General features: G+C 34.9%; 1 protein-coding gene across 1 annotated transcript in view; it reads left to right on the plus strand.

The window, feature by feature from the left end:
* nfatc4 (nuclear factor of activated T cells 4) overlaps positions 1–13448 on the plus strand; it is a 27050-nt gene extending 13602 nt beyond the window's left edge. The window contains exons 6-13 of the mRNA XM_028020662.1: positions 974–1074; positions 3186–3287; positions 4691–4878; positions 4966–5106; positions 6399–6454; positions 8371–8497; positions 10964–11653; positions 13183–13448. Of these exons, the coding sequence (XP_027876463.1) occupies positions 974–1074; positions 3186–3287; positions 4691–4878; positions 4966–5106; positions 6399–6454; positions 8371–8497; positions 10964–11653; positions 13183–13244 (1467 nt within the window). The 3' untranslated portion in view covers positions 13245–13448. The remainder of the gene's footprint in view (positions 1–973; positions 1075–3185; positions 3288–4690; positions 4879–4965; positions 5107–6398; positions 6455–8370; positions 8498–10963; positions 11654–13182) is intronic.
* The last annotated feature ends 1478 nt before the right edge of the window (positions 13449–14926 follow it).

Here is a 14926-nt window from a genome sequence, read left to right on the forward strand (position 1 = left end):
TGCATTTTTTTAGATACAAAAATCTATTTTTCATCTAAAAAGCGTACTTTTTATTTTTTAGAATCTTTATATATATATATGTATATATATATATATATATATATATATATATATATATATATACATATATATATATATATATAGTACAGACCAAAAGTTTGGACACACCTTCTAATTCAATGGGTTTTCTTTATTTTCATGACTATTTATAAGGCAATAAATCCCACTTATTAACCGGACAGGGCAACACCTATGAAGTGAAAACCATTTCAGGTGACTACCTCTTGAAGCTCATCAAGAAAATGCAGAGTGTGTGCAAAGCAGTAATCACAGCAAAAGGTTGCTACTTTGAAGAAACTAGAATATAAGGGGTATTTTCAGTTGTTTTACACTTTTTTGTTTAGTGCATATTTCCACATGTGTTATTCATAGTTTTGATGCCTTCAGTGTGAATCTACAATGTCAATAGTCATGAAAATAAAGGAAACTCATTGAATTAAAAGGTGTGTCCAAACTTTTGGTCTGTACTGTATATATTCTGATTTTTTCCCCCAAAATACCAACAAAACTAATTTTTGCATCTAAAAACAATTGGTTTTTAAGATGCAAATCATAGAAATTGTCTGAGTTTGTAATCTTATAATTATACAAAATAACAAAAAAATTCAAAAAAACTTAGGATGAATAAGAAACATATGTATTACCTAATATTTTCTTCCTCTTGTAAATTTAGGATTTTATTTGCCACAAAAATTTGTCAAACTAAAAGAAATGAAAATTTGTTATATTTCCTTTAAACTGTGGCAGGGGGCCACACAGAATTACCAAGCGGACCGTAAAAGGCCCCCAGGCTGCACTTTGGCCACCTCTGATTTAATCAGAAGTCATATTTTTTCCAGTGTTTTTGTGATAATGGAAAGGAAAGTCCCACGTGTGTCTCTCGTCACAGTGTGGTTTGTTTCTCTGTGTCCAGCTGTGCGGTTACGCAGAGAGGAAGCCGCTGTCGCTGCAGGTTTTCGTCGGAACGGCTGACGACCGCTCAATCAGGCCTCATCCTTTCTACCAGATACACAGGTACAGACCACCATCAATATAGTTAACTAAAACCAAACAAACAACTAAAACTGAAGCTGGGGAAACATTTTTTATTAGCTGAAATAAACAAAAACAGTATTTGATGGAGAAAAACTAGAACTAACTAGAACTATATCATGTATTTATAAAACTAAAACATACTAAAGTTATAGTATGTTTTGTAAATCCATTTATTAAATGTGAAATTGATTTTTTCCCCCACACAAGCAGATTATAACGCCACTCCATTCTCCTCTTTGCGGCGTTGGGAGAAAACGGCAAATACAATTTGTTGTTCAACAATAGTTAAATCTATTTTTTGAAAATGGTATTCATTAACATAATCACAATAACTAATAAAAATTAACCAAGGTACAAAAAACTATAACTAATAAAAACTAAGCTAAACCTAAACAATATTCAACTACTAAAAACTAGCAAACACACTAATTAAAACTGAGTTTGACAAGCAAAAGGTCACAATGACATGAAACTAAACTATGATGAAAAACCCACAACTACTTTAATCCTGATGCAGGGAGAACAAATTTATCTCCTTGATTCTTTTCAATTAATTAAATCTAAAAACTCCTCACAAGATGCATCATCTGACTGCAGCTTTAAATGCAGTATAACGAATCGTTTTCTGCCTCCAGGAAATATCTCCTCCCATTTTTTCTCAGCTCTAAATACAAAAATCAGACTCAGATAAATAATATCAGGATGAATTCAGGACATCACAGCTACAACTCAAGCTCATTTGAGATTTTTTGAAATATCTAGTTAGGACAAGTACTGTTTGTTTTCAATAAATAAACCTGCACTTACTTTTTAGCTGGCTTACAAATATTTAGAAAGCCATAATAAACATGTGAACAGTAATGAAGTACCTGAGGCTTTGCTGCAGAAATAATTAAAATTATGATCATTTATGGATCACTAATACAGGCATTAGAGTAATGAAGAAGAAATTTACTTTTTAAAGAATATGTGATGCTACACGTTTATGTGTCCAATTGTTTTCAAACTTATGTCACATTCTATCTGACTTTTATGTCATAGACGTCAGACATCCGTCATAATTCTGGTGCATATTAGTCTAGAAAAGGAAAATATGCATTCAACTGCAATAGAAGATTAACTTATTTTATACATCTTTAAAAAGCATTTTGGTCTAGTTTCTAGTAAAAATAAATGAGTAGATTTGACAAGACAAAACTAACTTACAAGTAACTTTTCAGCAAGATAAAGGAGCTTTTTTTTTAAGTCAATTAATCCTTAATATTGATTAAAAAAAAAGTTTTAGTTCCGATAGCAAATAATTACACTTTTATCAAGATATTTTTACCTTGTTATAAGTTAAATAGTCTGCCAGTGGTACTAGCACTAATTGACTTAAAACAAGCTCATTTATCTTGCTGAAAAGTTACTTGCAAGTTAGTTTTGTCTTATTTCAAATGTACTAACATATTTGCACTAGGAACTAGATCAAAAATTCTTGGTAAAATATGTATTTTAGCAGTGATGTCATTTAGTTTAAAGGCAATTCTAGCAAAGACTAAAGAAAATTTATGAAATTCTGAATTTACGCCTTTTGATTCCTCATGTTTTGTACTTTGCGAGATGTTTAAGACAAATCTTTGGCGATTTCACTGGCAGATTATATATAACATAAGAAAACTGTCTTGTTGTGAGTGAAATAATCTGTCTATGGAAGTAGTACATTTTAAAATAATCAATATTAAGGAATTATTGACTTCAAACAAGCTCCTTTATTTTGCTGAAAAGTTATTTGTAAGTTAGTTTTGTTTTACTTCAAGCGTAATAACATATTTGTGCTAAAAGCAAGACCAAAAATATTTGTCTTGTCTCGTAAGATTTTGTGTTTTTGCAGTGATCACCAATACGTGTCACTGAATCTTGACTGTTTTATGTGGTGATTGGTTTTTTTCCTCCTCTAACATGTAGAAAAAAAGAGTATTTTCATTTGTTTTGATGATATTTGTCAAATGAATGTTCAAAGGAAAACAGAAATATCTCGGGTAAGGTGATGTACCCAACATCTTTCTGACTTTTTGGACTTTTAATTTGAAATGTTTCTCATTGTGTAGGGTGACCGGGAAGATGGTCGGCACCGCCAGCCATGAAAGCGTCCAGGCAGGGACCAAACTGTTGGACATCCCCCTCAACCCCGAGAACAACATGACCGCCCTGTGAGTAGGAATTGAAGCCTTTAAATCTGTTTTGTGTTGCTTTGTCAAATCTTTTAGCCTACTTCATGTTGTCAGGCAGGATATGTTTAAAAGATTTCTTTATTCTTCATGTATGTTGCACTAACCAAAAAGCACTAATCATTAGCATTAGTTATTCTAAAGCTAAAGTGCTATTCCAATATGGTATTTAGCAGAAGCTAATGCTAATACCCAACTCACCATCTGTTACAACAGTATATTGACCTAAACAGGATAAAATTTGTTATTGCATGTCTACCTGCACAGAAAGTGATTCTATGGAACAGATTTTTCACTCTTGGTTTCAGTTTTATAGTTGTTGAGTTTTGCTAACAGTTTCTGATTTTGCCTAACTGAACACAGTTAGGCCTTCGGTCAGAGAGCATATAGGTAGATCTTAAAGTGTTTACTATATCTTTAATACAGAATAAATGTCTGCACTGCACCACAGGTGGACAACATGAGGAGAAGCGAAGGAACTACTGCGCAAACCCACTTCAAAATAACAGCATGAATATAAACATCTAACTACTTAACCAAAACTTCAACACAGATGTCAAACTTTATTCAAATAAAAGCTTACAAAACAACCAAGTACAGTATCACTTTAGAGTTTATTTAGGAAAAAAAACAGTTACATAGGAGGAGCTAAGTGTGCTAAGTGTTTTCACAGTTAGCTAAAGCGCTAAATGAAAAATTTAGCATTAGCTGAAGCGTGCCCACCACTATCTGTCAGAAATCAAGCCCAGATGAAAAGCTGAAATTAAGCTAAGCTTTTCAAATGAAATCTGGTTAATCAAAGCTAATTTATTATTTAATAAGGGTGCAATTACTTTTCCATGTACGTAGGGCTAAGTTGTTTTGGATATCCTTTTCTTCTCACTTCACATTTAAAATTGCATTTCACATCTCAGACTTAAAAAATATATATTTATATCTGCCTTGATTTGCTCAAATTTAGCTAAATTTTAGCTAATTTTTTTAGCTAAAATTGTTTGTGTTGCTGCCCAACATTTAAACTTAACCTGCTGCTTCTGTGAGTTAAAAAAAACAACTTATAAATATTTTTCTCTAAAGGCTATTACAATCAAAGAATATTTTCTAGATTTCTGTTAAGATATTCCAAAACATCAATTGTCCACATTTGAAGAAAGATGATTGTAAAAGTTTAAATCCTATTTTTTTCCCTTCTGTCTGAATTTCCTTACCTATGAAAAAAGTTTAAATTGTGTCTTTTTAAAATTTCTTTGTATTTTCAATATTTATGTTAAGATGCTGTCAAGATATTTTTATCACAGTGAAAATAAACATAGTATAGTTTATGAAGGATCGAAGTTTCTTCTACTTCAGAAAACATAATTTCATTTAACAATTTTGTTGTTCAGCATCGACTGCGCTGGGATTCTGAAACTGAGAAACTCCGACATCGAGCTGCGAAAAGGCGAAACGGACGTCGGGAGGAAAAACACCCGCGTGCGTCTGGTGTTTCGTACTCACCTCCCTGTAGCGCCCCCTGTGGGCCCTCCCGGGCGCGTCCTGGCTCTGCAGGTCGCCTCTTTGCCCATTGAATGCTGTAAGACGCTGCATTTTAAGTTCAACTGAATTTAAAACTTTGTTGTAATCCCACGAGAGGCCAACGTTTGTCCGTTTACCGCTTCAGCTCAGCGGTCGGCCCAGGAGCTTCCTGTCATCGAGTCCGTCAGCGTCACGTCCTGCTCGGTGGAGGGAGGCGAGGAGCTGCTGCTGAGCGGCACCAACTTCCTGCCGATCTCCAGAGTCCTCTTCATGGAGAGAGGCACCGGTATGAGTTTGACACCGACCCAAAATGACGTAGAGTTAAAAAAAAAACAAAAAAAAAAACAATGAAGTACAATTAAATAAATAAGCAAATACACCCTGGTCTATTTTGTACACAGTCAAATGCTAAGCTAGCCTTAAATAAATTAATCACATATCCTAATTTTTTGTCGTGGCTGGACTATTTAATCTCAAATATTCGATGTAGATTTTTTTTTCTTGCCGGACTGTCAGGCAAACGTTTCAGTCGCCCCCAGACATCTTCATTACGTTCTGCGACTCAAGCTTATTGAGGCTACCGCTAATTAGCTGCTAATCCGTAGCTAATTAGGATTAGCAGCTAACTAGCTACTAGCTTTTCTATCACTGGTAGGTGTAAATTATCATCAGTTGATAATAACTCACTTCTGTCGCTAACTTGTACGAGGCTGCGTGCGATCTGGGCTAAAAAGCTTGGCACTTCAACTATGTAAAATATGCAATTTTTCTTTCTTTAAAAAAATTTTTTTAATTTATTTTTTGTTATGTGTTTTGGTAAAACAGGTGGTAAATTCAATTTATAGTGGTCTTAGAAATATCTTTAAAAGTATTTGTGAAACCTGCAGAAACCCTGAGATCATTTATTTAAAGTTTTCAATTATAATTTCTGCAATTATTGCTGAATGTGGCACTTGGTGTTTGATCTCATTGGTAGATATAGCTGGACATCAATATAATGTAGCAATGATGCAATGCTACTTTATGTTTCTGAAAAATCAATCTTAGCCTTGATCTTTTCAATTTAAATAATAACTGGAGGGAATGTAACTTTAGACAAACAATTTAAAAATACTATTACTTCTACTATTAAGTTAGTCTTTAAATGTATTTTATTATGTTTTGGATTTATGTACTACAATTGTATTATTGTTTTTTATATTTATATTTGTAAGTACCCCTCAAAAATGAGATGCTACATTTCAAGGGGTTATCCTGGAAACAATTTTTTTTAAAAATTCAATAAATAAAAGCAACAACAATAATATTTTACTTTGGCATTAAAGCATCTTTTTTGTAAATTTATGATCCCAAAAATGTAGATTTAATATTTATTTTATTCTAAAGACATGCTAAAAATATTACTTGCTATATATGTTTGTTGATGTTGAGATATACTCAGTGAGATGTTTGTCAGACTAAACATTTTTATATTTCAGGCCTCTAAGTTATTTTTGTTGTTTTTTTCATCAATGTCAAGCTTTTTCAATTAAATGTATTTTGCCAAATATCAAGTTTCTCTTTGCTCTGGCACATCAGATGGGAAACTACAGTGGGAGGAGGAGGCGCATGTGGACCAGGACAACAGCAACGAGGTAATTTTACAACTTTCAATGTCTGTTGATGATCCGTCCAGGGAATACCTTTATATTTATGTCATTATAGACTTAAATATAAGTAAATGTGATATGTAAATGTGGATATATTAAATAAAAGACAATCTGATACCCATAGGTTTGTCATCTTGATTTCTAGCTTGCAACATTTTGCAGAAAAATCGCAGACTGGGTGGTGAACTCAGGACTTTCTTGCTCCATGGCAGCGGTGCTTCCACTTTGCACCACGTTGCAGTGCATAAACAGTGATAAATTGACCCAGTAATTATTGCAATAAATGATAATATTGTATAATTTTCAAGTAATATATTGATAATGGCATTATAATGCAAGTTCCAGACCAATAATGTTTAGTTTTGTGACAAAAACACTGGAACTGGAAGACATTTTATATATCCAAACTAAAAGATTGACAACCAAAACAATAAATAAAATTAAAATAAAAACCAAATACAACCAAAACCAAATTGAGTATAATGTCTCTATAAACAAAATTAAAAATAATAATCATTGGTATGAAAATTGTTATGCTATTATTCGTGGTTTGTATGGTATATTATCAGACTTCTGACTTTTGGGTGTTTTGGTGGTTTTTAATTTGAATTACCTTGAGAGAATTTGGACAAAGTTTAAAAGTGTCTCCAAAATATTTTAGTAAAACACCAGCACAATTTGTGTGCATTTTTCCTAGTAAAGTGCAAGAAACTATAATTTGAGAACTAATAAATAAAATATATATTTTTAGGTCGAGTTGAGAAACTAAAATACAAAAATAAATAAAAATTTCAAGAGGGAATCTGACACTAAAGCATTGATCTGATACTGATACTGATCTGGTATCAATATTATTGATAATCTGTAACAATTCGCCCACATTTTGCAGAAAATCCACGCCACATGTTACTTTTAACAGTGAATGTACATGCATGTAAATGCATTCTTTACTGGTTCAGTTCTTCATGTGCCCTTTTAGCAGCAAATTTGTGTCTGACACAATGGTTTAACTATTAAGCAGTAGGCAGAAAAGCATGAAATCAGATCCATAAAACTAAATCACAGCCTCAGTGGTTGAGACTCTGCCAAGATGGAGTCTAATGTGCCCAGATTAGCCTGTTAAAATCATTCTTTTGTTTGCTAAAAGCGCCACATCTGTAGGAACTAAATGGATAAAAAAGGCAAAACTATTAACAAAATGTTGTTTAAAAATTAGTCACTCGCATTTCAGTCCATTCTTTTCCCTCTGATGGAAACGTACCAAGCAGACAGAAAGGATGTATATGTCCAAAAATGTTTATACTTTTATTATATTTAGTTAGTTTTTAATTATAGACATTCAAGATTGATTTATATATATATATATATATATATATATATATATATATATATATATATATATATATACTTAAAAGTTGTCCTACATTTGTATACATACATTTAACTCCAGTTTGTTCAGTGTATGTAAATATCTGATTTCAATTATATACATGCATACCCAGTTGAAACCAGATATTTACATACACAAAATAAACTGAAGTTAAATGTATGTATGCAAATGTAGGTCAACTTTTGAATTTGTGGAAACTTACAAGAAAATATCTCTGAAAAAAATTCTCACTAAATTTTAAAATTAGCAAATAGAAATAATTTTGGTATTTCTAAATAAGATGAAACAAAAAAACGTTTGGTTTAATTTAACTTCAGACTTCAAGAAAAAAATGTGTTTGTGTCTTTTTATCTAGTGAAAGTAAATATCTTCAGGCTTTAATCTTACACTTTAAAACTTTGATTCAATATATTTAAGGTTTATTTTCTGTATTAGTTATATATTTGAACAGCGAATGTAAATGCATTCTATCATAATACGTACCTATATATGCGTGTATTTCTTGCTGCAGTGTTTGCTGTGTGTGAGGGTTCCTGCCTACAGCGACCTCTCCGTCAGTCGGCCTGTGTCTGTCAGTCTGTATGTCTCCAACGGGAAGAGGAAGCGGAGCAGCACGCACTGCTTCAAGTACCTTCCTGGTGAGCGACTCGCAGCTTTATTACTTCATCGCAACTTCATTAGTGCTCCTGATGTTTGCAGTAGCATGTAGAGATGCACTGATCCGATATTCATATCGGTGACAATGTGTCTGATCCATAAGGGCCAATCTATTCAGTCTAATTCTATGCTCTGTCCTTTGAGCGATGTCATGCGTGAATATTTATTTTTTGTTACATTTAGAACTCCTAATTGCACTTTCTAAGCCATTTGAAAGAAGGTTTATTGCAGTTTGTTTTTGTCAGTTTCGGTTTCCTAATTACACTGACTGAACAAATCAAAGTTGTCAGCTGGTTTTACCGCTGTACAATGGCTGCTGGAAAAGATAAATGGTTGTTTTTGACTTAATATGCCGAAACCACTTATTGCATTCTTTTTGGTTGTGCAGAAGGCCCCACTTCTGCTTTTCAAAGATGTATAGTTGTGTAACTGCGTATCTGTTTACATCCATTTTCACATGCGAGTGTAAATTTTGAGTTGGTGAGAATGGCCAGCATCTCATTTGAATTTAAAGTGACAGGAAGCCCTAAACAGTTCAAAATTGGCAGATATGACCAAACTAAAATCTCGTTACCTAAAAATTATTCTGTGGAAAAAATTTTATAAACATGTACAGAGACCTATTTTCAAGTCTGGATAAGTGAGGAAAACTGTAAATTTAGTATGGAAAAAAGTCTGAGTGTTCATATTTAGTTTCCTAAGATGAAAAAATAAAATTTTCAGCTTTTTATATGATGATCTTTATTTTAAGTCACATCAGAACTTTTGTTTTTTTTCTCCATCTGATTGATCTTGTTTGTTCTTGAGTTTCACTCACTCAAACATCACGCCACTTCCTTTCTGTCCTCCAGATTCTGTTACATCAGCTGCACTTAAAGTTCTTGAACTGGGTTCAAGTAGATGTCAAAGCATCAACTGATTAGAAGAATCTGTTTTAAATTTAGGAAGAACCAGCCCAGATTTCTCCAATTGTTTAAGATGTTTCCTGATTTAAATTTGTCCAGATGCTGGCAGAAAAAGTCTGGAGTTTTAAAATGGGATATTTGTAGGAACGCTGCCTTCTGCTTAATGTGCGCTGGCAAGATAAAATTAGGTCTTTTTCTATGGTTGATTTACTTTGTTAAAAGTTTCTGGAATAGTAAAATGTATAAAGAAGTTGCTGCAGGAATGGTTAGGAGTGCAAAGCACTGGTAATTTAATAAGAAAATATAATAATTTTTAACAAAAGATGAACTTACATCGACTTTTTACACACTTTAACTTGAAAATAGGTTTATTTGTTGGTTCAGCTTGTTGGTGACATAATCGAACATCTATGTTTGTGTGGATTTTGTAGAAAATAGTTAAATCAGTAACTTTTATATTCCTGTTTTCTCTCAATTTGTTTTTAACAACATACAAGGTAATTTTCATGCTTTGCTTCTCCTGTTTCTATGCAGTAGAAATTTGAGTTTTACAAGTTTAATGGTTACAATCTTTACCTCATTCTGCATATTTGAGATTTATTTGCAGCCATGTAGATAAATAAACTGATGGTGTGTGTTAAAGTTATGTCTTATATTTTACATTTGCTATAAAACCAGGTTAATAACAACATATAATTTGACTAAACTTTAAAGGGAAGTTATTATGTAAAATTCACTTTTTGCATGTTTTTCTACGCAACTGCTTCTAAAAATGCTTTTAAAAAAAGACCTAGCCGTTTGTTGGCAGTAAGTTAATGATTTTTGGTGTCTGGAAAATTTGTCTTTTCAGATACCTTTCTAATGTTGAGTCACATTTGACAGGGACTGTGCCGTTACCTAGCAACCCCAGCTAAGCCCAGCTCTGTTACCTAGCAACCAGAGCGTTTGCTCAGATGGTTTTACCGCTTTATGTGCCGTCCAATGGCTGCTGGAAAAGACAAGTGTTTTGTTGTTGACTTACCATCCAGAAACCACTTTCTGCATTCCTGTTGGCTGTGCAGGAGGCTCCACTTCTGCTTCTCAAAGATGTAAGGTTGTATAACTGTGCAGCCATTTACAACTGTAATTTCATCAGCTAGTGCAATTAGGAGTTTAACAGCCAATGTAAAATAATTAATAAAGAAACTGAAATTGACAAAAACAATAGATTGACTACCTTGGTTAAACCTGTAAAAGATAAAATACAACAAACCTTCTTTCAGATGGTTCAGAAAGTGCAGTTAGGACTTCTAAATAAAGTTTTAAAAAAAGTCAAATAAATAATAAAGCTTTAATTCGATCAGAGCAGAAAGTATAGAATTAGACAGAATAAATCTAAATAGATCAGGCGTATTGTTACCGATACCCGATCTATTTTTATCAATATTGGGACCGATACAGATAGGTCTAGCTTAAACCTGCTAATCATTGCTAACCATGGAAAACCCAGGATAAATAGAAATATTATGTAAACTAGATAATTTTCATCTGTTTTCCTCTCAGTTATGTTTAAAGAAGAGGATCCTTTGCTGTCCCGTCCCTCTGTTCCCCCTCTGGACGGGGGAACTGTGGGTCCGCCTAGAATGGACAGAGGCTTCCACGTGTCCGACGACCGCGGCCTCGGCTTCCACCTTCCCCCCTACCCCTCCACCTACTCCCCTCCCTGCCCGGCCATGAGCTACCAAGAGGAGTACTGCCCCAAACCTGACAGCGCCGTGGAGGAGCCAGTCGGGTCCAGGGCGCCACTGTCCGAGCGTAACCCCAGCTTTGAGAACCTGGAGCTGGGCTTCACTGAACTGCTCCCCCCTTTGTATCCCCGCGGTCCTCAGCCTCCGTCCCCGTCTCCTTCCCCATGGCTGGACTCCCCCTACCTGTCCTCTTCACCCTCTCCGTCCCACTCCTCCTCTCTCAGCCCGTTCCCCACTGAAAGCCCCCTCGCCAACTCCCCGCTGCCCCCAATCCCCACATCGCCTTTCCCGCAGTACTCCACTTATCCTCAGGAGCTGTGTCCCTCGCCTCCGTCCAACCCTTACCAGGACACCTGTCCGGCGCCGTACTCCCACTACGAGGGCTGGGAACCTCAGGGAAGGATGCTGGGTACGAGTCATGGGGGAGAGGGGGACGCCAAGAACCAGGAGTGTCCACTGGAGTTTACCAGCTCGGCCTCTATGCACCACATTACCTTCGAAGAAGGTGAGGCAATTATAAGAGACATGAAGAACATTTATGAAGATCTGACCAGAATCAGGGGTATTGCTGCTGAAAATTAGCAACAATGCTAAATGTAAACCAAATGTAATGACTAGCATCTGTAGCATCACAATAATGTTGACTAACGTGAATGTAGTCCATTCAGCTAAATGTAGCTATTACGTGAAAATGAGCTAAAATACTTATTTATGTGTTTGGTCACTAGATTACGGAGCCAGCTAGTGGACATGAGAAAAAATTATTTTGTGTTACGTCGCAATAAATGAGCCAATACGCCCTAATCTGTTTTGTATACAGTCACAAATGTTAATTTAAAATTGCAAATATATACACCCTCTTTGATGCAAAAAGACTTATTGAAAATGAATTTATGTTTATGTTTGTGTGTGTAAAGTTGAGATGGAACTGCACATCTTTATTAACCATTCAGACTAGCAACACAAAAAGACACAATCAAAACAGTCAGATGACCTTATTACCCTGTGAAAATAACTCACGGGGTAATAAACAGAAACTTTCTTACGGAAAGTTTCTGTTTATATTGTAGAAGGGGTGGAAGAGATGAAAAGCCCATGTTTGACCTGCTTTGCTTTTGCATTTTGCACATAGCTTTGTGGTGCATAAAACTTCATATATTTCACAAACAAGATATTAATGTATATGGAATAAACCTACTAAAACCTTATATTATAGCAGAAAATATGGTGGACTCCGTAAGAAAGACTTTCAGTATTCAGTTATGCCGCATGAACTGATCAGTACATTATTGCGAGGGAACGCAAAAGAAAAAAAAAATCCTCCATGTCCTCTAGGCGGCTCCATATAGATTGTACTGTAGACTCAAGTATACGTAGTTTTTTTTTTTTTTTTTACCCCTCCAGGGGGTCTTTTGTGGGCTCTAGTGTCCCTTATATGACAGTAGGCTGACAGGAAACGGGGAAGGAGAGGAGGGAAGACATGCGGCAAATTTCGTCGGGTCCGGGAGTCGAACCCGCGACGGCAGTGTCGAGGACTCAAGTCCTCCAAATAGGGGTCGCGCTAACCCCTACACCACCACGGCACGCCCATACATAGTTTTTTTATCATTAATATAAACAATCAACCTCAAAAAGGTACTATTATGTTTTCACAACACACACAGAAAACAAACAAAACTAAAATTACTGAGATTAATCTCAAAATCTCCACCAAATGCGTTGACAAAAATGTACTCCTTTTTTTTCTCTACCATCAATGACCCTAATGCACCGTTGTACTGGTCAGATGCAGACACAGCTATTTATTGCTATTTTAAGAAATTTTAATGGGTTTTACCTGTACATGCCTGCTCAACCCGCCCTTTGGAACATCTTGTTTTTGCCCAAAAGGAAGATTAATTTGACACCGCTGTTTTAGGATGTTTTATCAACTGATAGTCGGGTAGACTCAGTTTAATAAGGAACCAAAATTGCAACATTTGTTACACACAATTCAGATTGTAATTTTCCTCTCTTATTCTGTCTCCTCCGTAGTGTCAGAGTTCATCGGGGAGGACATCCAGGCCTACCAGTCAGGCTCGCACATGAACAACTAGTCCAGCTTGTGATGAACCCGATTTGGCGTTCAGCATCTTTTTAAATTCCCTTTGCACTTGGTATTAAGTTGGGATAACTGCAGTAGCACATAACTGACAGGGGAATCTGGTGGCAAATGTATGCAATTTTATTCCAACCACTGTTTTATAAAAGGGAAACTGATGTTTTAAAATATCTGCCAAAATAAATTATATAAGAAACTACGCTGTGTGAGTCTGGTGTCTCTTTTGGATGTTTCTTTGTAGCCTGAAACAAACAGACTTGAAAGAATGAAAGCGGAAATAATTATTGTTAGAAAAAAAGTTTTATGAATTAATTATATTGGGACCACAAAGTTTATAGCAACTACTAACTGCACAAAAATATTTTAATTAACCAAAGATGACTATTCAGCAGACTTTTTCTAGGTTGCACAATTTAAGATCCAATGTCGCCAAATAGCAGTCAGAACAAGGTTTTTGTGCAATTAATAGCTGCTGTAAACTATGTAGCATATACAATATATATAGTATATATATATATATATATATATACACTAAGGTTTGATAATTAAGTTAACCAGTTAACATGAACTGATTCTCTAAATCAGTCTCAAAATGTGCCTCAAGATGTTAAAACTGTAGCTTGTTTCTGTTCAGAAAGTTGAAGTGAAGAAGCTAAAATGGTTTTCAAAAAATTAATTACTTTCCAAATTTTACAATTCTGCAGTCGAACTAAAAGTCCTATAATTTGCTGTCTGCTTTTAAAAATAAAAAAAGCAACTGCTGAAGTTTAAACATTAGATGCAAATGTTTAAAGCCTGTAAAATCTAATTGGGATTGTAAAAATCAATTAGAAAGAAATTTAGTTTTCACAGTTTTGGTTTCAGTGGGGAGTACATTTCAATAATTTACCTTCTCATCATAACCGTACTGAAATTTCAACGACCCACTGACTGACTTACTTTTCCAACTTTGGCTCATATTCCTTTTCATTCAAAATGCTGCTGCTTGGGTCCTGACCAACACTGTAAAAATGAATTGTAAAATTATGGATTTTAAACTATAGTTATTGGTCTGCGAGGCACTGGAAGATCTTGGAGCAAAAGAGATAGGTTGCCGGTTCGAACCTCGCTCTGTCCAGTATGATGTTTCTCTTTAGCATAAGAAGCTAATTAAAAGTAAAAACTAACCTAAAATGTTGTTAGAAATGTGAAAGCACCCTTATATTTGCACATAAACTATGATGCAGTTTTTTGGGTGGGGGGTTTGTAAAAGAACACATCCTGACTACTTGCATCAATTTTTACATGTTTGTCTTGTTAGGCATACTTTCCCAGTCTAAAAATATCCAAGCAAGGCCAGTCTGACATTAAATTAAAGTAAACCAAATTTCAGTCTCTACTCAGCTGTAAAAAAAAAAGTGCTTAAAATGTTTTCAATAACCAGATTTAATGGAAAAACAAAAACCTGACTTGTTTTTTCTTTCGATATACATCATTTTCCTCTTGTGCTGAATCTTGCCACTTTGTCAAATTTAGTGTTTTTGCAGTGTAATTTTGTAAAACTGTCATTTTAGGAGGAGTTAGCAGCAGATTGTGTTGAGAGATGGTGAGTTTCTGGGATAATCCAGATCCAGCATGACTATATAAGGCCTGACGCCTGCTGGAGGGTTCAAAGGTTACCCACACACCCAGTGAGTG

The sequence above is a fragment of the Xiphophorus couchianus genome, chromosome 6 (assembly GCF_001444195.1).
Source record: "Xiphophorus couchianus chromosome 6, X_couchianus-1.0, whole genome shotgun sequence".
NCBI lineage: Eukaryota > Metazoa > Chordata > Actinopteri > Cyprinodontiformes > Poeciliidae > Xiphophorus > Xiphophorus couchianus.